Source organism: Symsagittifera roscoffensis, chromosome 4, assembly GCF_963678635.1.
Source record: "Symsagittifera roscoffensis chromosome 4, txSymRosc1.1, whole genome shotgun sequence".
NCBI lineage: Eukaryota > Metazoa > Xenacoelomorpha > Acoela > Convolutidae > Symsagittifera > Symsagittifera roscoffensis.
The window spans coordinates 13969647-13995886 of NC_087065.1; the positions used below are offsets into that span (position 1 = coordinate 13969647).

At 35.4% G+C, this 26240-nt stretch overlaps 1 protein-coding gene across 1 annotated transcript; it reads left to right on the forward strand.

Annotated features, from left to right (window-relative positions):
- Positions 1-20152: 20152 nt before the first annotated feature.
- Positions 20153-24735, forward strand: LOC134844591 (uncharacterized). The gene is made up of 4 exons (XM_063861339.1): positions 20153-20477; positions 21860-21984; positions 23603-23778; positions 24278-24735. Exons 1-4 carry the CDS (start codon positions 20448-20450, stop codon positions 24568-24570), a joined length of 624 nt encoding a protein of 207 aa, XP_063717409.1. The 5' UTR covers positions 20153-20447; the 3' UTR covers positions 24571-24735.
- The last annotated feature ends 1505 nt before the right edge of the window (positions 24736-26240 follow it).

Sequence of the window (26240 nt, forward strand, 5' to 3'; positions counted from 1 at the left end):
AAAAACTACAATCAATCTATTCTCTTTCAAACTTTGTAATCAAGAACTCATGTGGCGAACTCTAAACACAGACGATGGTTTAAAAAAGAGAAAAAATCAATATTTAAAAAAAAATTGTTATCAACTAATTCTATACTTTCATATATCTCAAAACATGAAGCACCAATCATTCCAACATTTTAATCGGACTAAAGCGAACAGAACAAAGTAAAAACTTCTGAAAGTAGAAACTCTCTGTAGCTTAAACAAAACAAATTTAAAAAATTTTTTTTAGTACTTGCATCATAACTGGAATAAATCAAACTGATTTTCCTTAATAGAACAAACCTGTTAAGTGAGAAAAAACCCAAAATGTGGATAAACAGCCAACAAGAAATATGTAGACAAACAATAGCACCGCCAAATAAAGATCTCAGGACGAGATCTTATGAACTTCTAAAAAAAATTACTGTTTTCGATGAAGAATGTGCGTTATCTTAATCAAGAAGCAAAAAAAACAGGAATATGATATGCAAATAAAAAAGATGATTCCGCTAAACTACTTTTTAGAGTGCCAAAAAATTCAGTACTTAGTTTCAACTACAAGGGTAACGATTTTTGAAATAGTTACCCTTTGCGGCGAATAAAAGATCAAAACTTCAAAAAAACTCTGCTTTGGTGTGAATAAAAGATCAGAGTTCAAAAAAGAGGAAAAAAATTCATCATAAGCAAACGTTTTTGTGCTAGCAAGCAAACTAAGCCACTAAAAATCCATATCGTAAGCTTAGAGAAATCTGGAAGCAAATTCCACATCACGAGTTGGACGCTGATTTGAGTACCAAGTGACAGTTATGTATTGCCAAGTACAATAATTATTAAAAAAATTAATTTCAAAAAAATGGAAAAAGAACTCCAAATTATATTTTTGTTAGTTTGGAACAAATTTGTTAATGCCAACGGAGCGCTAAATGAAGCTTCAAAAAACTTCCTGAATTCCTAAAACTTTTTTTACATCCTGAATTGAAATTTTTTGTGCCGTTTTCATACATATAAGAGCTCACAAAATAGATGAAAAACGGTTGATATTTAGATAAAAAACTTTTTTGGAATTTTAAATATCCATCATTTTGCAAAGTTACATCTTACTCAACACATTTCTAAAAAGCTCTGGGTTTTCTTGCCTCACTTTTTTGCTTAAAAGCGTGCTCATTTCAGTGGCACAGTATTGGCAGTTTTCTAAACAGTTTTAATTGAATAAGTGTGGAAAAAAAAACAATAATTGGAAAAAGCACTAAAAAACAATTTGACAATAATTTATAATGGATTAAAACTAATTTTTGAAAGCCTAAATTGAATTTTTACGATTAGTATTTATGAGTTTTTGAGATTTTTAAGGTCGCTTAAATCACAACAAGAAATGCTTTATTCCGATGTATTATTCAATGGATTTCGATGATTTTTTTGTGGTATCAGTTCGCGTGGGAAAAGAAGAAAAACTAACAAACATCCTAAAACATCCTGAGAAAAAGAAAAAAACCGAAAAGCCGGTATTTCAATTCAGATAGCACTAGTTAAAATGAGAGCATTGAATTCATTAATATAGTGTATCCAGTGTATCAAGCATTTGCAACATCGCCGAAGAAGTTTCTTATGCTAAGGTAGCGTTTTTATAAGACTTTGATATCTTTTAATTGACCAAAATCAAACCTTTATTCTCAACCACGCAATTAAACTTAAATCCAAAGATATCCGCAACACGCAGAAAACCAATTTGTCGCGGAATCTAGAACATTTCTAGTTTTTAATCTTCATTTTGCTGTTCTGAATTCCGCGAAAAATTAGCAAACTCACTGTATTGCTCAAATTGCTCCAAAAACAGGCAATTTTTTCAGCGGAATAAGCAAAAAATGTAAACAAATTCCGCTTCCATTTGCGGAAATCGCTTACATTTTGCAGAATTTGCTTTGATTTGCGGAATACGGAAGAACAGGTAATTTCACTCGTTGCGGAATCCAAGGAACCAAGGAAAAAGAGTGGAGTTCGCAATAATTTCCTCACTTTTTGAGTTTATGTTTCACCGACAAAATTGAGTTGGGAAATAAATATCAAACGGTAGCCAAATAATGCTAAAAAGGCAAGTAAAAAGTTTTCATTCGAATTCGATAAGTAGTTTGCTGCTAAAATTTTTACTCAGGAGCCGCAATAAAAAGTTTTAATAAAAGGTTTCTTTTTTTATTGAAACTTTACCATATTTGCAATTTTTGGTTGATGCGTTGATCTGATGAGAAGAAAAATAAGCCATACATTCACATTGGCTCCGTTTAATTCATTGACATTGTGTAAAATTGCATCTTATTGTGATCCAGGCAACATTCAAACTGGTATTTGGGGTTGCTTCTGTTTTTAGGACTCAAATCTGGACAAAACATTGCAAAGATCTCGTATTTCACAGCAAAAAGAATTTCTGCTCACTAATACACGATGCAACGTTGTAATAATTATGATTGGAAGTGGCTTTGAAACGTCTACAAGCGTGTATTTTACAGAATTTCAAAAAAAAATACAAAATTTTCAAATAAAAAATTAATTAAAATTAAATGGATGAAACAAAATGATATATGTCGATGTGTTTTTGATACTCATAAAACATTTTGAAAATGAGAAAGAGGTTAAGCTACAGAGCAATGAATTCCCCCGCTTAGATTACATAAATAACAGCGGGTTCAACTGACCTAATTAGAGAACGAACTCATACAGAGGTTTCGACGGAAAAAGTTTACCGTGTTGGACGGTAGTTCTTACTTCAAATCGCAGTGACACAATAGAACTGTTGTAGAGCTGTTGAAAAAATCTAGAGTTCGCGACAAGAGGATTTTTTCATTTCCACTGACAAAACTGCGTTGGGACATACTTTCCTGGCAAAAAAAATTTCTTGGTTTCTTTACAAAATAATATTCAAAAATTGTAATCAATACTTAACAATTTTTCCTTTGCACAAAAGTTTTGTCATTTTGACGGTAAATCAAACTAATGTCTTCGTGATTTAAACACGAGAAAACGAGAGTAATTGTAAAGTGTAATAAATCTGTCTGTATCGTACAATATTTAGAGTTAGTTGCAAATATAATTTCAGGCGGTTGATACAGAGGTCAACTATGATTCGACCTCCTGCCGGCCGACCCTTTGTACTATTTTCCAATATCCACTTTTGGTGATGGACCCTAAAATTTTTCTAAAGGCGCCTTTGGCGCCAATATAGAGTAATTTTGATGGGGGAGGGCGCGCCGAAAAAATGCAACTTATTGGTCAAAATTGTCCAAAAATGCTTAAAACACGCCTTTTTTGGCGGCACAGAAAACTTTGTCAAAAAAAAGTGCTTTGGGAGAGCTCAAAAAATCAACCTGGGCGACCTTAAAAAAGGCCGACAAAATTTTCGAAAAACATTTGGAAATCCGCCCCCCCCCCCCTTGAGAAATTCCTAGATCCGCCCCTGGTTCCGATCTAAGCGAAACACCGCTCCTTCTCATCAAGTACTTTTTCTCCATTTTTACGATATGTGGTGTTAACTTTTCTAATTTTTGGTCAACTGGTTTTTTACCCGTTTTTTTTGAAAGACTGTCGCCGATGCTTTAGGCGTCCTCCGCTCTCTTTGCTTGAGTTCAGAGGGAGCGTTTCGATGCGTTTCGATGATTGTCCAGCTCGGCTAATCCTTGTTCTTCCAGAAACCCCGTGCTCGTCTATTGGGGGGGGGGCTCATTACGAGGCCAAACTGTGCACTGGATAGGCGCACAATTTTGTGTCTGTATGTTCCTGGATTCCAAAAACTAATCTTTAAACATGTTTCAAAATGTAAGGGAGGTCCACTTACAAAACTTCCGTGGATTCCGGGTATATATGAATGTAACGTAAATTTTTTCGGCACATTTGTTGTGTCGCGGATTCCGCAACAAGCGAATATAGCTATTTGTTTTGGATTCCACAACTGTAGGTGGATTCCGCAAAATGTAAGCGGATTCCGCCAACTGTAATTGGATTCCAAGTTTTGTTCAATACTGAACTTGCATATGAGAAATTAAAATCTAGAGCTAGAATTCTTATCTCTAGCAATGCGGAATTTAAAAGCAAGGACTGAACCATTGCCAGCGGAATCCACGTACAAGTCTAAAAAACTTGGTTACCTAAACCGGTGGATGTCATCTTTGAGTAATTTGGAGACACAGCACCGAATAATTTCAATATTTGGGTTCTCTGGTCAGTATTTGGGATTGATGGAATCCCAAAAACTGGAATAATTTCGAATAAAATCATTATTTGGAATCATTAGGTTGTGAGTAATTACAAACTCAACCCATAGCAAATCGTCGAATTAGTTCAGTGTTTGGGATTTCATCGATCCCAAATACTGGCCAGTAATTGGAATTCCATCAATCCCAACCACTGATCTAGTAAACTCCTATTCTAGTGAAATCAAATCATGTTTTTAAAAGATACAATTTTAAACGCTCCTACACATATACATATATGTAAACGGAATCCGCAAACAAAATGCGAACTCCACTTACAATTTGCGGATTCCACTTCACTTTGCGGATTCCGCTTACAGTTGCGGATTCCGCGACAGCTCAATTTAACTATACACATGTCTAACTGTTTGTTTGTGAACTCCACAAACTGTTTTGGATTCCGCAAATACGGTTGAGGATTCCGCAATCTCGTCTATTTTTGGAGCGATTTTGAGCGGAACAGTGTTTTAAATATTTGTTTGTGGAATCCATGACAGCAACGAAGATCAAAGAAAAGTAGCAATGATGCGGATTCCGCGACAAATCTGATTTTGGCCTGTTGTGGAATCCGCATAACAATGCACAGAATGCACAGTTGGGCCTCGTAATGCAATTACAATATCACTTTTTCCCCAATCCTCCGCATTGAAGTCAATTTGCTCATATCATCCAAATTCTTTATCTAAGCAAGATAATGTTAAGTAAATGGCGGCGTTTTTACTATTTGAGTATCGCAGCGATGAGTGTTTTGTAACGTTTTGCAACAACGTATTTGTCTCTCGTCTATGGCGTGCTTCGAATGATGTGATGTTCATTTTGCTATGTTGTACAGTGTTGATTTAAATTAACCGGACAAAACGCGTTAAATTTGGAATTTAAAATGAATTTTTCTCAAATTGGGTTGAGTTTAGGTGAAAACTTCTGAAGATAAAACTTGCTTAAAATTACACCAAATTATTTCTGCTGAAATTCTAAGCAAGTTTTGTCTTCATAAGTTTTCACCTAAACTCAACCCAATTTGAGAAAAACGCGTTTTAAATTTCAAGTTAAACGCGTTTTGTCCGGTTAATTTAAATCAGCATTGTACAATTACTACAGTGCTGATTTGAACTAACCGGACAAAACTTGTTAAACTTGAAATTCAAAACCCGTTTTTCTCAAATTGGGTTGAGTTTAGGTGAAAAATTAAGAAGACAAAATTTGCTTAGAATTTTAGCAGAATTATTATGGTGTAATTTGTTTTGCAAAATTCGGGTCCAAATTTTTACCCCAAAATAAGGTCATTCTGGCTTTTCTTATTTAATCAAAAATTACGCCAAAAATACCCAGTCGATTACAGACATAATTATATCAAAGTGAGCCCCTTACGTAGCCCAACAAACTTTAAGAAGGGTATAATCTCCAAAACATTGTATAAGTTAATTTATCTTTGTTTGATATTCAAAAAAGGTCATTTTTACTATATAAAATACCAACTTTTTATTTAAAAACAATTTTTAAACAATATGCATTCTTTGGACAAAATACCCTTCTTAAAGTTTGTTGGGCTACGTAAGGGGCTCACTTTTATATAATTATGTCTGTGATCGACTGGGTATTTTTGGCGTAATTTTTGATTAACTAAGAAAAGCCAAAATGACCCATTTTTGGGGTAAAAATTTGGACCCGATTTTTGCAAAACAAATTACACCATATTAATTCTGCTAAAATTCTAAGCAACTTTTGTCTTCATAAGTTTTCACCTAGACTCAACCCAATTTGAGAAAAATGCGTCTAAAATTTCAAGTTTAACGCGTTTTGTCCGGTTAATTTAAATCAGCACTGTATGTGGCATCCTGCTCGCTACGCCACGTTAAAGTAAGAAAAACTAGAGTAATTGTTAAGTGTATTAAATCCGACTTATCATAATATCATAAGCTAACTGCACTTTTGTGCTTCAGGCGGTTCCAGACGATTTAGAGAACAACTATGACTGACAGGCTGGTTACCAGACATCTCTCAGGGTTTTACATAAAATTTACATAGACTCAACTAATTATCTCTATGTAACCTGCCATCTCAAATTCTATAGCTTCATAGCGGTGAAAAAATGGAGAAAAAATCTCGCAGCTAGAAAAACTATTTGAATCTGCCTATCTCTCTGAAGCTTTCCCGTCTTCCAGTTTTATTTATTTTCCAATCTTTACTTTTTTGCGATTTCGATGTCCTGAAAGATCTTGATGCCCTTTGAGCTCAAAGTTTAAAAATTTATTTTCATCTCTTTTTGTTTTACCATTGACAACTTTTTCTGAGAGGTTTAACATCACGGTTGAAATTGCCATATTGAACAATTTGCGTCAATTAAAGCACAATTTAATCCGTTTTATTAACGGGTAAGCTGCAACTTGGTCTGTGCTATAAATCATTTCGAATTTTCGAACTGATTAAGATGTTTTAAAGAGTTGAGACGCTAGAATTTTATAGTTATTTCAATTTATAGCGTTTTTATAGCGTGTTAGAGGAAGGTTTACGAGTTGATGCGAATTAATCAAATGTTTTGATAAAAAAAACTACCTCATCATTGCTTAAGGGCGATCAGAATACAAATTATTTTATCATTCTGTTAGTGTCTGATACAATTTGACAAAATCAATGACAACAAGCATTAAAAAATCATGCTGATTGCGACACAAGAACAAGTTTTGTGCTCAGATGGTATTGTTTCTCGAGACAAGTTTCGACTTTTGTCCAAGAGTTAATTACTTCATACCATCTGAGAAAAAAAATGTGTTGAGCCCAAAGCTTTAATCACTTTAAAAATGTTCATGTTTTTTGAGTAATTCAATCAGTAATCAAAGTGCCGGAATTTAAAAAAGCCAGATTGAAAATTTGGAAAAACAGCGCGTTGTCTTTTATTCTTTTAACTTGCAAGCAGGTATCCCAAAGCTATCTTTCCAAATTGAATTGAGGTTTTTTTTAAATTTTTGATACTTTTGTAGATATAAAGCACAACATTTTGCATTTGTTAGCGTGTTAGGAAAATGCGTGTAGATGGATTTTCATTACAGCTTAGTAAATAACTATACCTCATGGATGTTGAAGAGCGGTCAAATGAATGAGGGTTTACAACTAAAGAATTAATGGAACTAACTGAGTTTATAATCAACAAAAAATATTTCATCATTAACTAATTGAAAGCTCATAATAAAATGGACTTTTTAAACTCAAATAGTTCGATAATTAAACTCTTTTTAAAATTTTTGACTTTTTAAAACATTTTAAAATAGGTAAGTAAAACAGCAAAAAATGGCTACAGAAAAAGTTAAAAATTTAGATTCTATTTTAATCTATCGCTTTAATTTTGGTCAGAGCAATTGAGAATGTAGCTTTTTGTTTACTGTAAGACGTTTGGTACTAAATCATTAGGAGAACCGCTGAAGTGTTAAATGGATAAAAATCTCTTAGGCCGTTTAAAAATATTATTTTTTAGATCAGAAGAATCCAATGTTTGCTATTCTATTTATTCAGAATTTTAAGACAAGTATTTGCTCTATTTTTTTAAGTAAAAGCCTAGTTTCATTAGAAACAATATATTATTTGCTGGCTGAGATGTTGCTATCAGTTTTCACCAATTCAAAGAAAAAATGAGAAAAAAAACGAGAATTTAAAAACTAGCTAAAAAAATAATCAGACCTGTCTAAGCATAATCCTTATTTTTTCCGTTTCTAATTTTTGCTTCTACAACTTTCAAAATGTAACAAACTGCAGCCGATATAAGTCAGACTGTGGTAGACTTGAAGCTAGAAAACAAGAGAGCTGGCTTTCACACGGTTGAACTCTAGAAATGAGAGCTCGTCTTCACACAATAACATTGCTGTGGCAGGGGTTAGAATACACGATCTGGCGATCTCAAAGTAGCCCTCTTATCATTATGCTAATGTCTCAGCTTAGTTACCGTTTATAGATTGCAGTCAATTGTTAAAATTGTGGGGTCTGAAATTATTTCCATGAACCTTTCTTCAGTCTTTTTGCCTAAAACCCATTAATGTGTACCTTTGCAGGACAAAATTTAAAACGTGAAAATCAAGCATACACACTTTTTGTTGTCTTTTTAGCCGGTATTGTTAACCATTTGAAGCAAATTTTTGTGCTGAAAACAAAAGATAGAAAAACTAGTTAGAAAATACTGATGATTATCGTCTCATTTATCAAGCATCGATATTTTGCAATTGTAATTAAGGCAGATCCAATTTTGATTGAAACACGCGAGTCAAAAAGTACCGATTCATTTTCATCGTTAGAAAATCTAACTGAAACGGAACTTTTTTCTCGTCTTTAATGGATCTTAAACGGGTTTTCATGCTTATTAGCATAACCAAGGTAATTGTTTGGGGTTTGTGTTTATTTATTTTGTTATCAAGCAACTCGGTTCTTGAAAAGTATGGATAAAGAAGAATAGGTTTTCGACTAGTTTGATTTGTAAAAATATGAAAAACTATGGTTTTTGAAGGATAATTTGTTTAATTGCATCTTTTTTTCTTTTTTGGCAAAGAAACGAAATGAAGTACAAAAGCAGATTTAAAATTCGCCTAGTTCTGTAAGTTTTCTTCTATGTTTTTTTTTCACCTTTATAACTTTATTTGATTTAGTTCTTACAATATGAGTATGAAAGTGCGGAATAATTTTCTGTATGGGGTGGTTTTTTATTCAGTCAATTTTCCAATTCAACTGTTTTAGACGGAAATTTGTTATATCATCTGAAAAACTTCAAATTGATTTGAAGCCAGAATCTTAGTCCTTTCAAAACAATAAGAGACGCTGAACATACCTTTGTATCTTGTTACATAGCTTGTGAGGGGATAAAATGAAAAAAAAAAAAACTTTTTCGATTATTTCGTCAATTAATCAACCAAAAAATTCTAATTTGCATTAAACTGCAGTCGGTCCATTCAAAGCCTCGCTCTGATATGCGAGCAGTCTTTTTGTTCCAGTTATCTAAGGAAGCAACCAATTATCTGCTCTTGATGAGGCTTGTTTCTCCAGAAAAAATTTGAAACTTTTGACTGAAATTTTTAATTGATGTTTTAAGCTGACAGTTACACAACGGTTCACTTGCGTTGTTTTTTCTCAATTCTGAATGCGCTATCATCAGATGATAATGGGCTCCCAGAGTATTCAGGCTTTCGTCCTGGTGCGAGCAGTCTTGCTATATTTGAAATTACTATTTTTTTTGTTTAACAAAGTTATGTGCGTGTTTTTTTTCTGCAACATGACTTTGGTTTACTAGAACTGACAGCTGCAGAGAAACCGTAAGAAAGCCTTATTACAACACATCTGCATACCAAAAATGAGTTGCAAATCCGAAGATGCGCATTTTAAAATTCACTAATCAAAAACTTAACGCAACTTCAGACGCAAAAATTTTCGGTACAAACTGTTTTTTGGAATAATGAAACATCAAGATTCAAATATTATCTTTTAAAATCCATAGGGGCAAGAGTTGAGAGAGGCCCAAGCAAAATAAAGTTTAAATTTGAAAAGCCGAACTAAAGGTTTCAGCATCTGAGTTGCTTAAATTTAAGAGTTTATTTCGCAAGCAACATATAGTCCTTGTTTTCCCCTTAACTCTTATGGGGGGCTTGGGGACTGACCACAGCAAGTATTTTGTTTAAAAATGATCAATGATCAGCAATTATTTGTTTCTTACATAAGTTGTTTTCAGATCTGAAACTCTATGTTTTTTCTAATGCGAAGCTCAGATCTGAAAAAGATTATTGCAGATATTAACCAGAACCCAGGTGCTCACTTTATGTTTTGACAATCTCGACCAAAAATTGGTATATTTCGGCCGATCTGGACCGAGACAAATGTGCCCGATCGTGTTCAACCCAAGCAAGAAATATTTCGACCGTGCTCGACTGAATTCTAAATTCTAATTGTTTGGCCCTGATATACGAGCAGTCTTGTTCGCTTACTGATACCATATTGTGAGAACTTAAAATGATATCGTGCTCAGAGATGATTTTCCTCCAATTATTGATCCAAATTTCGAAGAAAGTAAGAAATATATATGCTCGGGTGGTTTTTTTTTATTCAGACCAATTCTCAAAACTATTTCTCGCGGGTGCTCCAACCGCGGATCTTCGTGTTCTCAGAACTGGCGCGCTTACTACTAAACTATCCTGGCTCACAAATTGCTGTGAAACGCTCAGTAATAGACTAACGTGACTAAAGGAGCGCTGTGGTGACACTTTGATGCTGAGAGTTTAGCGCGCATTATTTACGCAAGGCGAACTATCCCGCGCCATAAAATCGTTCCAAGTTCAATTGAGGCAGGCTAATTGGTCTCATTAATTCCATACACGGCTCTTAATTTTCAGTTTAAAGTTGGACAGTCGGAACATTCAAGGCGTTGCCCTGATACGAGCACTCTTGTTTTCCAATATGGTCAAATCTTAATTTGACTATATGATATTATATGCTAAAACAAAAGCATTTAGAATGTTGCATATTTAGATACAGTTGGATTTGCAACAGCTGAGGGTAAATTTTTTGAGTGACACAATAAATAAATCTAAGATCGGTCGAGCAAATTTTTTCTTTTTTTCAGTCTTTAAAGTCGAGACAGTCGTCAAGGTATACCAAGGTATATCAATTTTTATCGAACCTGTAAAACATATTTGATTGAATTCAAGATAATTTCTAGCTTTTCCTCGGTCTAAATAATTGGAGTATTTTGAATCATCGAAAGGGATACTTTTTTTTGGTATCTGCTGTTTTTGCAAGACAAAATGAAAACACAATAAATTGTGCTCCTGGAGCCGTGTTATTCAAAGCCCTTGAGGATGGGTGTTCTCGATACAGCTGTCCCGTATCCAACAATCAGACCGTGTTGTGTTCAGACCATGGTATCCAATGAAAAATCTGTATCCGTCCAAATTATCAATCAATCCTACAAGTGCGTCTAATTTATGGTTTCCAAAGTTTGTCTATTTACTGCGCGTATTTTTTCCCTGTTCGTGAAAAACATATATTCTCACACAAACCCCCGAAAAAAAATCTTTTTTTGTTTTTGGAAATTTCTTAGCTCACTGAATTGACTTCGTGTTTAGAGGATATGAAAGAATGTGTACATAATTAGAATGGGTACATATTTCTTTTGAAAGTGGTACAGTTTCATCGTTGAGCTTTTCTTGAAATACTTTTTCAACATTTTTAAGTAACAGTTTTTGACCGTATTTTTCTACGTAGGAGAATACGGATTCCCTGAACCAAAAAAGGGTTTGAAAAATAGCGGTTTTGCCTATTTGGGATAATCATTTTGCACAGAATTTCCAAATTTCCATTATTGCGTTGCAGCAACCGCGATTGAATCTGGCTCAGAAATCAATCCAAATTAAATTGGGGCAGACTAAATGATCCTAAAATTGCATTATTAGACCCAAAACTTGCCACATATATGACAAACTTTTAAAAATTTGCTGAAAACACATAAAAGGGCATTCAGAACAATCAGGAATCCATCCTGACACGAGAGTTCGTATTCATTTTTGCGATTAGACTATTCAATATTGTTAGTCAGAATAAGTCGACGTTGAAGTTGAATACTTTTTTTTGGTATCTGCTGTTTTTGCAAGACAAAATGAAAACACAATAAATTGTGCTCCTGGAGCCGTGTTATTCAAAGCCCTCGAGGATGGGTGTTCTCGATACAGCTGTCCCGTATCCAACAATCAGACCGTGTTGTGTTCAGACCATGGTATCCAATGAAAAATCTGTATCCGTCCAAATTATCAATCAATCCTACAAGTGCGTCTAATTTATGGTTTCCAAAGTTTGTCTATTTACTGCGCGTCTTTTTTCCCCTGTTCGTGAAAAACATATATTCTCACACAAACCCCCGAAAAAAAATCTTTTTTTGTTTTTGGAAATTTCTTAGCTCACTGAATTGACTTCGTGTTTAGAGGATATGAAAGAATGTGTACCTAATTAGAATGGGTACATATTTCTTTTGAAAGTGGTACAGTTTCATCGTTGAGCTTTTCTTGAAATACTTTTTCAACATTTTTAAGTAACAGTTTTTGACCGTATTTTTCTACGTAGGAGAATACTGATTCCCTGAACCAAAAAAGGGTTTGAAAAAAAGCGGTTTTGCCTATTTGGGATAATCATTTTGCACAGAATTTCCAAATTTCCATTATTGCGTTGCAGCAACCGCGATTGAATCTGGCTCAGAAATCAATCCAAATTAAATTGGGGCAGACTAAATGATCCTAAAATTGCATTATTAGACCCAAAACTTGCCACATATATGACAAACTTTTAAAAATTTGCTGAAAACACATAAAAGGGCATTCAGAACAATCAGGAATCCATCCTGACACGAGAGTTCGTATTCATTTTTGCAATTAGACTATTCAATATTGTTAGTCAGAATAAGTCGACGTTGAAGTTAGATGGCGTTGAGCGCATTTGCGCAGACGCATAAGGCGCAAAATCTACCAATTTAATCCTATCATTGCGGACGGGGGGGGGGAAGAATAGAAAACTTCAAAAAATTTAATCTATTTAAAAACTGTTTTCTAATTATGATTATTTTAGGTATGTTTCTCATTAATGGGCAGTCATAAAGTTCAGGGTTTTGCCAAGATACGAGCACCCTTGTTTGGTATTCGAATTCTGTTTGCTCAAACGTCTAAGTAAACTTGCCATATTGGATGACATGTACTAAGTGCACTGCTTTAACGAACTCAAACTAACTATATTGCCAGCCCAGAAAACACAATAAACAAACTGTTAAACCATGGCTAATGACCAATGCTTCATTAATTAATCGCTGTTACTCCGCTAATCATTACCACCTACTTTATTCTCTTCTTTACCTTCATTACAAAATACTTGCGTAATTCTGAAACAGAAATATTGAAACCAGTTTCAAATTAATTACCTTGTCGCGTTTCCAAAATGAGTTCGGAGCCCCAAGTCGAAATTAAGGTAATGCTGTACTTTCTATAACGGATTTAGGGTGGGGGGCTGACGACACTTAGCAATTCGACGGATCAAATGAGCAATCTCCCCCTTAATGACTAATTGAGCTATCTCCCCCCAAGCACCCGGGTCAAACTGGTCGAAATATGACCAGACCGAAGTCGGTCGAACAGCGAAATTTTCCGGACCGAAAGCACACACCTGACTTCGGTCTGATATTCGAGGCATCATACTCAATTTCAGTCTGATGGTTGAACTAGGGTCGAATCAAGGTCGAAGTGGAGTCTAATCAGAGTCGAACTAGAGTCGAATCAGGGTCGAACTAGAGACGAATCAGGGTCAAATTATAGTCAAATCAGGGACGAACTTAATCAAACTTAATCAGGGACGAAATGTGTTCATAGCACGCAATCAATTCACCGAGTGAATTTTATTTTAAATCGAGTCAAGAAAAATTTTTGAAAAAAAATCCGAAAAATGAAAACAAGATTAGAATTTTTGTTTGTGCGACCATTGCCTCGAGAAAGTTACCAATGCTAGTGCTCTAACCTTGTATCTGAATACCAAAAATTGTTCTCCGCAGCTTCTTACTAATGTTCGCAATATCATTTTTGTTTGCATTTCAGAAAAAAAAGTCAGCTTTTTGCGCATCAATTTTAACGACTCTTTCGTTCTGAAAATAATTTTTGAGTTTTGATATTGTAAATTTTGGTGTTGCACATTCGTTGGAGAGTTTGGCTCACGATTTCATCTCGTTCTAACTATTTACAATTGGGTATAAACAAGTCTCAACTGCCTATTCAGCTATCTCTCCTCACGCGAGAATGGGGGGGGGGGAAGATTACTCAATTGATCCAATTCGACCCTCTGCCGACCCAAAGGGTCCCCTGTGGTACTATTTGCTGCTCGGGTTCCGGTCATTCAATTAAAACGTGCAAACATAAATGTTTTGATATATTAAAAGCATGGAATAAAAACACCATATTGGACGGATCTATGCCCAGGTAGTTTTTTGGGTGTAAAATTTGCAGGCTATAAAAGTTTGTCGATTGTACATTTTTTTGCAAGATTGCTGGGTTGAGAATTTGTTTCACTGTCACTTTGTCCGAAATCAAACCACAATTTATGATTTTTGCGGTTAGAAATTGATGATGTCATCAACATCCTCGGGGGACCCTTGTTGGCTGTCACTTGCAGGGCGTCACTTTATGAATGACGCTTGAGGGGTGCCCTTGCAAAATGTCACTTATCATTGATGAGTGACCCTTGGGGGGGGGGGGGGGGGGGGGGGGGTGTCCCTTATTGCAGGATCGGAGGGTACAGTTTTGTTTCTTTTGAATTTGGCTTCCCAAGCTTTGCCAAAATTCTTTGAAATTTCTTTATGCTGAGCTCAAAAAATTTTTCAAGAAAATGAAAAAAAATTTTGCTCTTTTTTATCTAACTAACACTTGAGTGCAATTGCTCGGTCCATTCTACACTCGCTATATAAGGGCCCTATCGCCCATGATTGCAAATTGTGGTGACCCGTCTAGCATAGAAGTACTGTTTAAGGTGTTGTTCATGGGCCCGTTCAGGGGTGGCAAGACTAGTATTTTCCGTAGAGGTATTTCTCCAGAAATACCTCTACGGAAAACCACCTCGTGATCACGTGGCATCCATGGGCACTGAAGTATTCCACAAAAAGATCATCAGGTACCTTCTTAGCCAAAAAAAAAACACATTCTAATTTGTTTTCAAGATTTACTACAATAACAGAAAAATAGGTGGTTTAATCATCACGATGGCAAACTGTTCTCCTCAATCATATGACTAAAACATCGCTTAAGTTTGCTATTAAAGCAGACGAGTTTATGGATTCTGCCAAAAAAATGAACCAAGTTTTTCATTTTTAATAAATTCAGTCTACTCAAACTGAAACTCGTTCTTTAAATAATTCACAATCCAGGCAATATTAATCATTAATGGTCGAGAGGCTAGAAAATATCCTCAAAAACCCAGCTTTTTCAATGATTTTTTTTTCATCAAATAACTATTGACGTTGAACGAGTGTAATTTTTTTGTTTGTCTCTTCTCGAGTTGAAAGGTTTCCAGATACAAAAACTTGTAATAAAACATGTCCACGAGATCCGGAGGTAACAATTTTATTCGACCAAAGCGCACGTTCTTGCTCATTAGAAATCCCAGCTGACAACTTACCAGTTTGACAAGATTTTAATTTGGAACCAATTCGAATTGCGATCCGATATAATCTCACTGAAACATGATAACGGTGAACCATTGCTGAAAATTAGTAGCGGTGAACTCCAAATCCAAATTTGGGAAATCTGACTTTTTTCCTTCTCCAATTTGGTTGGAGCAATCTGTTGATTTGGTAGAAGCAATCGTTTACATTTTTTGCAGTATTGAATAAAATCTCTCGCAAGCAATTTGTCAAAAACAGCTAAAATAGCAAGAAAAAATTTCCTTTCGTGATTCAATTCATCAATTTTCTAATCAAAATTTCAGTAAACATTGATAAATGAGATTTTAATTTTTTTTTAAAAACTCAAAAAAAAACGAGTCACCTAGCTCGCCTGAAGCCCCAAAACAAATTTTTATTTTTTCAGTAATTGATTTGTAGGTTTTAATTTATTTAATCTTTTTTATTTTTTGTAATTTTTTAAAATTTGAACATTAGTTAATATTTTTTGGATCCGTCCGATGACCTTGAGTATTTGACGTTTGATAAGGATATATAACCAATTGAGTTATCTCTCCCCCAAGCGAAACGGCAGAACACAACGAAGGCGTTATCAAATCAAACTCGAGCAGGGAGTTGCTATACAGATAGCATGCAGTTGAAGTTTTTATATCAAATTATTTTTTTTAATGAATTTTGGTTCAGATTTTCGTTTGACGATCCTTGGCTTGAAAAAAACAAGGTATTAAGTTATCAGGGCTGATGCTTCTCTACTTTAGCAGACCAAATACGCGACTAATTAGTTCATTTGTTCAGACTTAAACTAAATTTTTTGTCATGATTTTGTGAGTTTAGGGTTTTGATAATGTGAAATTTGGGGTTCAGCAGAGTGTGGTGCTCAATTTTATATAACTCAAACTAGTTCATTTAAAGTTTAAAAAATGCTGAGGGTACCAATTGAGCTACGCCCCCCCCCCCCCCACCCCCTCAGAATGTGTTTACTTAATCGTCGAATCAATGACAGGCAGACGGGTCTTATCTGGACAGAACATAATCGTCAAATAATTCAAAAAATTAAACAAAGAACGCAAATTGGCAATTAAATGAGAAAACGAACGCAGTTTGGCGGGGAACTAAAATAAGTAGGCAAAAAAACATTTAATTGTCACAGCTTGCTTGCATTAAATTTGACCGAAAAGGAGTTTTGCAGATTTACTGCAATTTTGTAATTATGACCAACAAAATGTAATTCAAAGGATGATTGAAAGCGAGTTTTTACACAGATCAAGCATCTGCTAAAACTGTGAGTCCGAGCCGAAGTTTATCGGGGATACACAAAGGAGAAACGAATACTGGTGGAAATTCTTCTATCTCAACATCAACACAGAGGCGAAGCTTCGCAAACACTTGCGAGAGAACACGACAAAAAGCGACATAAAATTGAACAATTAAAAGTAGAAATGAGCCTCGAATAAGTAATAATTCTGCTGCCTCTGAGATGCGAGCCTGCAACCAAGAGATTAAGGGTCTCACACACTAACCACTCAGTCACGGAAGCTTTAAAGAAACCAAAAACTAGCCACAACAAATAAAGCAGAGATCAGATTCTATGTAACTTCCAATGCTACATTGAAATTTCCAAATAAGCGAACATAATCAACGAACACTTTTATTTGCGAGTTAGGTTAGAAAAAAGAAGGTTCGTAATAACACACTATGCTGATTGCAAAAGTAACAAGGATAGCCGGTTACTGTGTAAGTAGCACAAAATGTTCCGACCATAGTCTTCGAAAAATACAACCAAGTTTTTTTCCAATTATTGTCGTTTTTTTGACGTGGTGTGATAAAAGGAGCTGAAGAAAAAAACAGTGTATTAGGTATAATCGATAGTCATACTAAAATAAGCAAATTGTAACAACAATTTTTGGAGAAAAATTATTAGAAAAACAAAAAAAATCAAACAAAACATTTTTTCAAGTTTTTTGAATGTTTATGAATTTTTGAAAAATTTGATTCCAAAAACGCCAAAATATTTAAAGTAAACAAACATCCCAAGTAAAACTAAGTTTTTATCTTTTAAATTCAGCTACTGTAAGCGTTTAAGTAATTAATCAATTAAAATAACACTGCTCGCTCGCTTCATTGCTTCATTCGCTCGAAATAAGACGAAAAAATCAAAAATTTCAAACCGGTTTTTCTCGACACTGGGAATTTATTTTTGAAATTATTCATGTGGTTCGAATCACGACTGTAAGGTCTTCATTATGATATATCACTCAACCCAGTCCGATGATTTTTTGTGGTACCTGATTTTGAGCGGAAAAAAACTAAAACACACCCGAATACAAAGTTCCTCCCCATTTTTCAAACGGTCGAAACATTTCGAGAACGGCCCAGGTCAAAACTGGCTAATTGGTCTCATTAATTCCATACACGGCTCTTAATTTTCAGTTTAAAGTTGGACAGTCGGAACATTCAAGGCGTTGCCCTGATACGAGCACTCTTGTTTTCCAATATGGTCAAATCTTAATTTGACTATATGATATTATATGCTAAAACAAAAGCATTTAGAATGTTGCATATTTAGATACAGTTGGTTTTGCAACAGCTGAGGGTAAATTTTTTGAGTGACACAATAAATAAATCTAAGATCGGTCGAGCAAATTTTTTCTTTTTTTCAGTCTTTAAAGTCGAGACAGTCGTCAAGGTATACCAAGGTATATCAATTTTTATCGAACCTGCAAAACATATTTGATTGAATTCAAGATAATTTCTAACTTTTCCTCGGTCTAAATAATTGGAGTATTTTGAATCATCGAAAGGGATACTTTTTTTTGGTATCTGCTGTTTTTGCAAGACAAAATGAAAACACAATAAATTGTGCTCCTGGAGCCGTGTTATTCAAAGCCCTCGAGGATGGGTGTTCTCGATACAGCTGTCCCGTATCCAACAATCAGACCGTGTTGTGTTCAGACCATGGTATCCAATGAAAAATCTGTATCCGTCCAAATTATCAATCAATCCTACAAGTGCGTCTAATTTATGGTTTCCAAAGTTTGTCTATTTACTGCGCGTCTTTTTTCCCTGTTCGTGAAAAACATATTTTCTCACACAAACCCCCGAAAAAAATCTTTTTTTGTTTTTGGAAATTTCTTAGCTCACTGAATTGACTTCGTGTTTAGAGGATATGAAAGAATGTGTACATAATTAGAATGGGTACATATTTCTTTTGAAAGTGGTACAGTTTCATCGTTGAGCTTTTCTTGAAATACTTTTTCAACATTTTTAAGTAACAGTGTTTGACCGTATTTTTCTACGTAGGAGAATACGGATTCCCTGAACCAAAAAAGGGTTTGAAAAATAGCGGTTTTGCCTATTTGGGATAATCATTTTGCACAGAATTTCCAAATTTCCATTATTGCGTTGCAGCAACTGCGATTGAATCTGGCTCAGAAATCAATCCAAATTAAATTGGGGCAGACTAAATGATCCTAAAATTGCATTATTAGACCCAAAACTTGCTACATATATGACAAACTTTTAAAAATTTACTGAAAACACATAAAAGGGCATTCAGAACAATCAGGAATCCATCCTGACACGAGAGTTCGTATTCATTTTTGCAATTAGACTATTCAATATTGTTAGTCAGAATAAGTCGACGTTGAAGTTGAATACTTTTTTTTTGGTATCTGCTGTTTTTGCAAGACAAAATGAAAACACAATAAATTGTGCTCCTGGAGCCGTGTTATTCAAAGCCCTCGAGGATGGGTGTTCTCGATACAGCTGTCCCGTATCCAACAATCAGACCGTGTTGTGTTCAGACCATGGTATCCAATGAAAAATCTGTATCCGTCCAAATTATCAATCAATCCTACAAGTGCGTCTAATTTATGGTTTCCAAAGTTTGTCTATTTACTGCGCGTCTTTTTTCCCTGTTCGTGAAAAACATATATTCTCACACAAACCCCCGAAAAAAAATCTTTTTTTGTTTTTGGAAATTTCTTAGCTCACTGAATTGACTTCGTGTTTAGAGGATATGAAAGAATGTGTACATAATTAGAATGGGTACATATTTCTTTTGAAAGTGGTACAGTTTCATTGTTGAGCTTTTCTTGAAATACTTTTTCAACAATTTTAAGTAACAGTTTTTGACCGTATTTTTCTACGTAGGAGAATACGGATTCCCTGAACCAAAAAAGGGTTTGAAAAATAGCGGTTTTGCCTATTTGGGATAATCATTTTGCACAGAATTTCCAAATTTCCATTATTGCGTTGCAGCAACCGCGATTGAATCTGGCTCAGAAATCAATCCAAATTAAATTGGGGCAGACTAAATGATCCTAAAATTGCATTATTAGACCCAAAACTTGCCACATATATGACAAACTTTTAAAAATTTGCTGAAAACACATAAAAGGGCATTCAGAACAATCAGGAATCCATCCTGACACGAGAGTTCGTATTCATTTTTGCAATTAGACTATTCAATATTGTTAGTCAGAATAAGTCGACGTTGAAGTTAGATGGCGTTGAGCTCATTTGCGCAGACGCATAAGGCGCAAAATCTACCAATTTAATCCTATCATTGCGGACGGGGGGGGGGGGAAGAATAGAAAACTTCAAAAAACTTAATCTATTTAAAAACTGTTTTCTAATTATGATTATTTTAGGTATGTTTCTCATTAATGGGCAGTCATAAAGTTCAGGGTTTTGCCCTGATACGAGCACCCTTGTTTGGTATTCGAATTCTGTTTGCTCAAACGTCTAAGTAAACTTGCCATATTGGATGACATGTACTAAGTGCACTGCTTTAACGAACTCAAACTAACTATATTGCCAGCCCAGAAAACACAATAAACAAACTGTTAAACCATGGCTATTGACCAATGCTTCATTAATTAATCGCTGTTACTCCGCTAATCATTACCACCTACTTTATTCTCTTCTTTACTACCTTCATTACAAAATACTTGCGTAATTCTGAAACAGAAATATTGAAACCAGTTTCAAATTAATTACCTTGTCGCGTTTCCAAAATGAGTTCGGAGCCCCAAGTCGAGTTTAAGGTAATGCTGTACTTTCTATAACGGATTTAGGGTGGGGGGCTGTCGACACTTAGCAATTCGACGGATCAATTGAGCAATCTCCCCCTTAATGACTAATTGAGCTATCCCCCCCAAGCACCCGGGTCAAACTGGTCGAAATGTGATCAGACCGAAGTAGGTCGAACAGCAAATTTTTCCGGACCGAAAGCACACTGCACACACCTGACTTCGGTCTGATATTCGAAGCACCATACTCAATTTCAGTCTGATGGTTGAACTAGGGTCGAATCAGGGTCGAACTAGAGTCGAATCAGGGTCGAACAATAGTCAAATCAGGGACGAAATTTATCAAACGCAAACAGATGGTTGATGTGTTCATAGCACGCAATCAATTGACCGAGAGAATTTTATTTTATATCGAGTCAAGAAAAATTTTAGAGAAAAAATCCGAAAAATGAAAACAAGATTAGAATTTTTGTTTGGTCGACCGTTGCCTCGAGAAAGTTCAAAATGTTAGTGCTCTAACCTTGTATCTGAATACCAAAAATTGTTCTCCGCAGCTTCTTAATAATGTTCGCAATATCATTTTTGTTTGCATTTCAGACAAAAAAGTCAGCTTTTTGCGCATCAATTTTAACGACTCTTTCGTTCTGAAAGTAATTTTTGAGTTTTGATATTGTAAATTTTGGTGTTGCACATTCGTTGGAGAATTTGGCTCACGATTTCATTTCATTCAAACTATTTACAATTGGGTATAAGCATGTCTCAAGTGCCTATTCAGCTATCTCTCCCTACGCGAGATTGGGGGGGGGGGATTGCTCAATTGATCCAATTCGACCCTCTGCCGACCCAAAGGGTCCCCTGTGGTACTATTTGCTGCTCGGGTCCCTGTCATTCAATTAAAACGTGCAAACATACATGTTTCGATGTATTAAAACCATGAAATAAAAACACATTGGACGGATCTATGCCCGGGCGCTTTTTTGGGTTTAAAGTTTGCAGGCAATAAAACACTAGTCGATTGTATTCTTTTGTCAGATTGCTGAGTTGAGAATTTGTTTCATCGTCGCTTTGTCAGAAATCAAACATCAATTTATGGTTTTTGCGGTTGGAAATTGATGATGTCCGTCAACATTCGCGGGGTACCCTTGCAGGGCGTCACTATGAATGACGCTTGAGGGGTGCCCTTGCAAAATATCACGTATCATTGCCAAAATTCTTTGAAATTTCTTTATGCTGAGCTCAAAATTTTTTCATGAAAAGGAAAACAACTAATTTTTGTCTTTATATCTAACTAACACTTGAGTGCAATTGCTTGGTCCATTTTACACTCGCACTATAAGGGCACTATCGCCCATGATTGCAAATTGTGGTGACCCGTCTAGCATAGAAGTACGTTTAAGGTGTTGTTCATGGGCCCGTTCAGGGGTGGCAAGACAAGTATTCTGGAGAAATACCTCTACGGAAAACCACCTCGTGATCACGTGGCATCCATGGGCACTGAAGTATTCCACAAAAAGATCATCAGGTACCTTCTTAGCCAAAAAAAACATTCTAATTTGTTTTCAAGATTTACTACAATAACAGAAATATAGGTGGTTTAAGCATCACGATGGCAAACTGTTCTCCTCAATCATATGACTAAAACATCGCTTAAGTTTGCTATAGAAGCAGATGAGTTTATGGATTCCGACAAAAAAATGAACCAAGTTTTTCATTTTTAATAAATTCGGTCTACTCAAACTGAAACTCGCTCTTTAAACAATTCACAATCCAGGCAAAATTAATCGTTTTGATCGAGAGGCTAGAAAATATCCTCAAAAACCCAGCTTTTTCAATGATTTTTTTTTTCATCAAATAACTATTGACGTTGAACGAGTGTAATCTTTTTGTTTGTCTCTTCTCGAGTTGAAAGGTTTCCAGATAGAAAAACTTGTAATAAAACATGTCGACGTGATCCTGAGGTAACCATTTTATTCGACCAAAGCGCACTTTCTTGCTCATTAGAGATCCCAGCTGACAACTTCCCAGTTTGACAAGATTTTAATTTGGAAGCAAAATTGTTGTAAATGCTTCGAATTGCGATCCGATATAATCTCACTGAAACATGATAACGGTGAACCATTGCTGAAAATTAGTAGCGGTGAACTCCAAATCCAAATTTGGGAAATCTGACTTTTTTCCTTCTCCAATTTGGTTGGAGCAATCTGTTGATTTGGTAGAAGCAATCGTTTACAATTTTTTGCAGTATTGAATAAAATCTCTCGCAAGCAATTTGTCAAAAACAGCTAAAATAGCAAGAAAAAATTTCCTTTCGTGATTCAATTCATCAATTTTCTAAGCAAAATTTCAGTAAACATTGATAGAGATTTTAATTTTTTTTAAAAAACAAAAAAAAACAAGACACCTAGCTCGCCTGAAGCCCCAAAACGAATTTTTATTTTTTCAATAATTCGATTTGTAGGTTTTAATTGCTTTAATTTTTTTTTATTTTTTGTAATTTTTTAAAATTTGAACATTCGTTAATATTTTTTGGATCCGTCCGATGACCTTGAGTATTTGACGTTTGATAAGGATATATAACCAATTGAGTTATCTCTCCCCCAAGCGAAACGGCAGAACACAACGAAGGCGTTATCAAATCAAACTCGAGCAGGGAGTTGTTATACAGATAGCATGCAGTTGAAGTTTTTATATCAAATTATTTTTTTTTAATGAATTTTGGTTCAGATTTTCGTTTGACGATCCTTGGCTTGAAAAAAAGCAAGGTATTAAGTTATCAGGGTTGATGCTTCTCTACTTTAGCAGACCAAATACGCGACTAATTAGTTCATTTGTTCAGACTTAAACTAAATTTTTTGTCATGATTTTGTGAATTAAGGGTTTTGATAATGTGAAATTTGGGGTTCAGCAGAGTGTGGTGCTTAATTTTATATAACTCAAACTAGTTCATTTGAAGTAAGAAAAAATGCTGAGGGTACCAATTGAGAAAATGATAGCTTTTACTTTTAGAGAGAAAAAGCTAGTATTAACACACAGTGTTATGTCGCAGTTTTACTTATCTGAGTTGTAAAGTTAGAACTTGTAGACTGTACTTTAAGCATATATACTTTTCAATGATTGTGCCCGATGTTTGTTGTTTTCAGCAATGACATTGTGGTGGGCATCAACTTCTGGGACATGCCTGGACAGGACAGGACGCCCAGTCTGTCTGCCCAGCTGGTGCGGGAGAGCCAGGCGGTCATTCTGGTGTTCGACCTCAGCGACAAGAAATCATTCGAGGAGTGCTCCAAGTGGAAACAGGCACTCGACACCAAGTTGGGTATCTGATTGTTACATTTTCGACATACTTTACAGTAGTCATGGCATCCCTTGGCTACATCCCCCCTCACTTCTTTGGGAATTAAACCCACTCAATCCTTTGACACCCCCCCCCCACCCACATTCTTGGGGAACTAAACCACTCACATTTCAAAGGGAAACCTAGCAATGATATAATAACAAAATAATTGTAAACTCGAGCGAGGCTTCACATTTGGAGGCCTAATCACGCATTGCGAAGAGCTTTCGAGGCGACGGAAAGGGGTTTAGAGACCTCGACGAGGCGGGAATTTTTTGTGCTCGGCAATTATATACTGATAAGCACAAAAAGGACATATTAAAAAAATTAAGGTATGTAAGAAAGACATTAATGAGTGACGTAGAAAACAGCACTTGAGAGAAAGTTTCTGATTTTTGAATAATTTAACTGTTTTGTTGTAAAAACTTTGCTCCTTTTCTTAGTACGAAAAACACAAAGGTTCAATTAATGTTTAATTTAGAAAAAGTACCGGTCTTTTTATTGGGAAACAAAGTAGACCTAGTTGCGAGTCAAAAGATGTCGGCACTGAAACGAGACATGAAAGAGTTCTGTAGTCGCAACTCCTCCAAAAACCCAATAGTCACCTACTTCATGGTCAGTGCCCTCAGCGACGACAAAGTTCTGACCGAGAGTTTGCAGCAGATTATAGAGCATCTTCTCACAATGAGTAATCCAGCGTCCTCTAGAAACAATGATAGTATTCCAATCGGACAAGAGAGGCCATCGCGAGAGAAGTCGTGCAAGTGTTCTTGATATCAAACTTGACGATTGATAGATTAATGACGAAATAGTTCTAACTTAATTAAAGGTTCTTTTTGCTGATAGATTAATGACGAAAAGGTTCTAGTTTAATTTTTCTTATTCTTACAGGTGGCAGAAGCAAAAGTTAATGATGTTAGCTTAGTTGCAAACAGTCAAATAAAGTGATCTTTTTGATTTTGTTTCAATGCAATGACAAAAAAACATTACGAAGGGAAGTATGCTGGGCTCAGGCTAACTTAAACCCGAAAATTGGAAAACAGTTGTGAAATTGTTTGCTAACTTGACTTAATTTTGAAACCAAATTTGATTTGTCAGCCAATTTAGAGCTAAAATATTCAATGTTAGAAAATTAATTTTTCTAAGATGCCATCGATAGTTTTTCAATTAAATCTGTGCCCGAATATTTTAACATCCCTGTTGATTACTCTATGACAGTTAGCAGCGAGAAATAATCGAGACGCCAATTCAACCACTTCAATTTTTTCGCAGTTTAAGCGCAAAGTTTTTATGAATTTTAGCATCAAAATGATCAAGTAATTTGATAGAGAAGTCTTGAGAGTCCTATCAAGTTTCAAAACTTGCAGAAATTAATCAAGCTTCGAACCTGCTCTGCCCACAAAGACCTTGCTTTTAATACTGTCACTCATGCTTTTTCTAGATACTCAGCATCAGCAAAAAAATCAAGCCGATGTAGCTAGTGCGCTTTAATGAAAATTGCACTAACATGTGCGTTTTTGAATGCAATAAAAGTCAACTGAATGTAAAAAATGTCGATTATCTCGAAAATCTAAAAAGAAATTAGACGATTCATCCACGAGGAAGAACACTAACGTAAGAGTTGTCTATCGAAAATCTTAAAACAAATTAGAAAAATTATCCATGAGGCAAAAGACTAACATAGGAGTTGTTTGTCTTTCACAGAGAACTGCTGTTGTGCCCCTGGTTAAAAATGACATGAAACTTATCGTTTTTTTTCTGACTAGGTAATGCGGGGTCAGCCCTTGAGCAATAAGCGCGGGTGAAATTGCAATGATTCGATTGAGAAGCCGATCTGTAGCCATCTCGCATCGCTCCCTTAATCTATTCAAACTCCCACAGACGGAACTCTTTCAAAATGTTAGTTTAATTTTTCTACTTGCATTGAAAAAAAAACACCGGGTACTTCAACGCAAACTTCTATCTAGCTAAACTACAAATGATATAATTTGCGTGTGCTAACGTATTCATATGCAGAAGCGAAGTTGCACTTCTAAACAAAAGCGGCAAAACGGCCAGAAATAAGCCTTAAGAACTAAAACTTTTGCTCTGCACCGTAATCGATTCTCCGACATGGAGATTAGGAATATCACGTGCTGGCATTTGCACCACGGTCGCTTGGACTTATACTACCCTTAGCCAACTATAAAGCAGTTACAGATGCCATCATATGGCCAATGCTTGGAATTATTAAAAATTCCACCAAAATAAGCCCTTCTATTTGCGAATTAGGTTGGAAAAAAATTGGTTCCTAACATTTCTAGCTAGCTCGCTTGTGTGAAGAGCGCATAAGTTCAACTTGGAATGATTTAATTTGCCGCTGATGCGTCTATACGGCGAAATATATCACGCCTTAATTATCACAATTTGAATCCAGTATTCTGAGTAGTCCCAAATTCCCTCCC

What these genes read in the sequence shown, in the direction of transcription:
- LOC134844591 (XM_063861339.1), top strand. Translation starts at nt 20,448, where the DNA reads ATGAGTTCGGAGCCCCAAGTCGAGTTTAAG. An exon ending in AGCCCCAAGTCGAGTTTAAG is followed by an intron (nt 20,478 to 21,859) that starts GTAATGCTGTAC and finishes AGTACGTTTAAG; the next exon opens with GTGTTGTTCATGGGCCCGTT. An exon ending in GGCACTCGACACCAAGTTGG is followed by an intron (nt 23,779 to 24,277) that starts GTATCTGATTGT and finishes TGTTTAATTTAG; the next exon opens with AAAAAGTACCGGTCTTTTTA.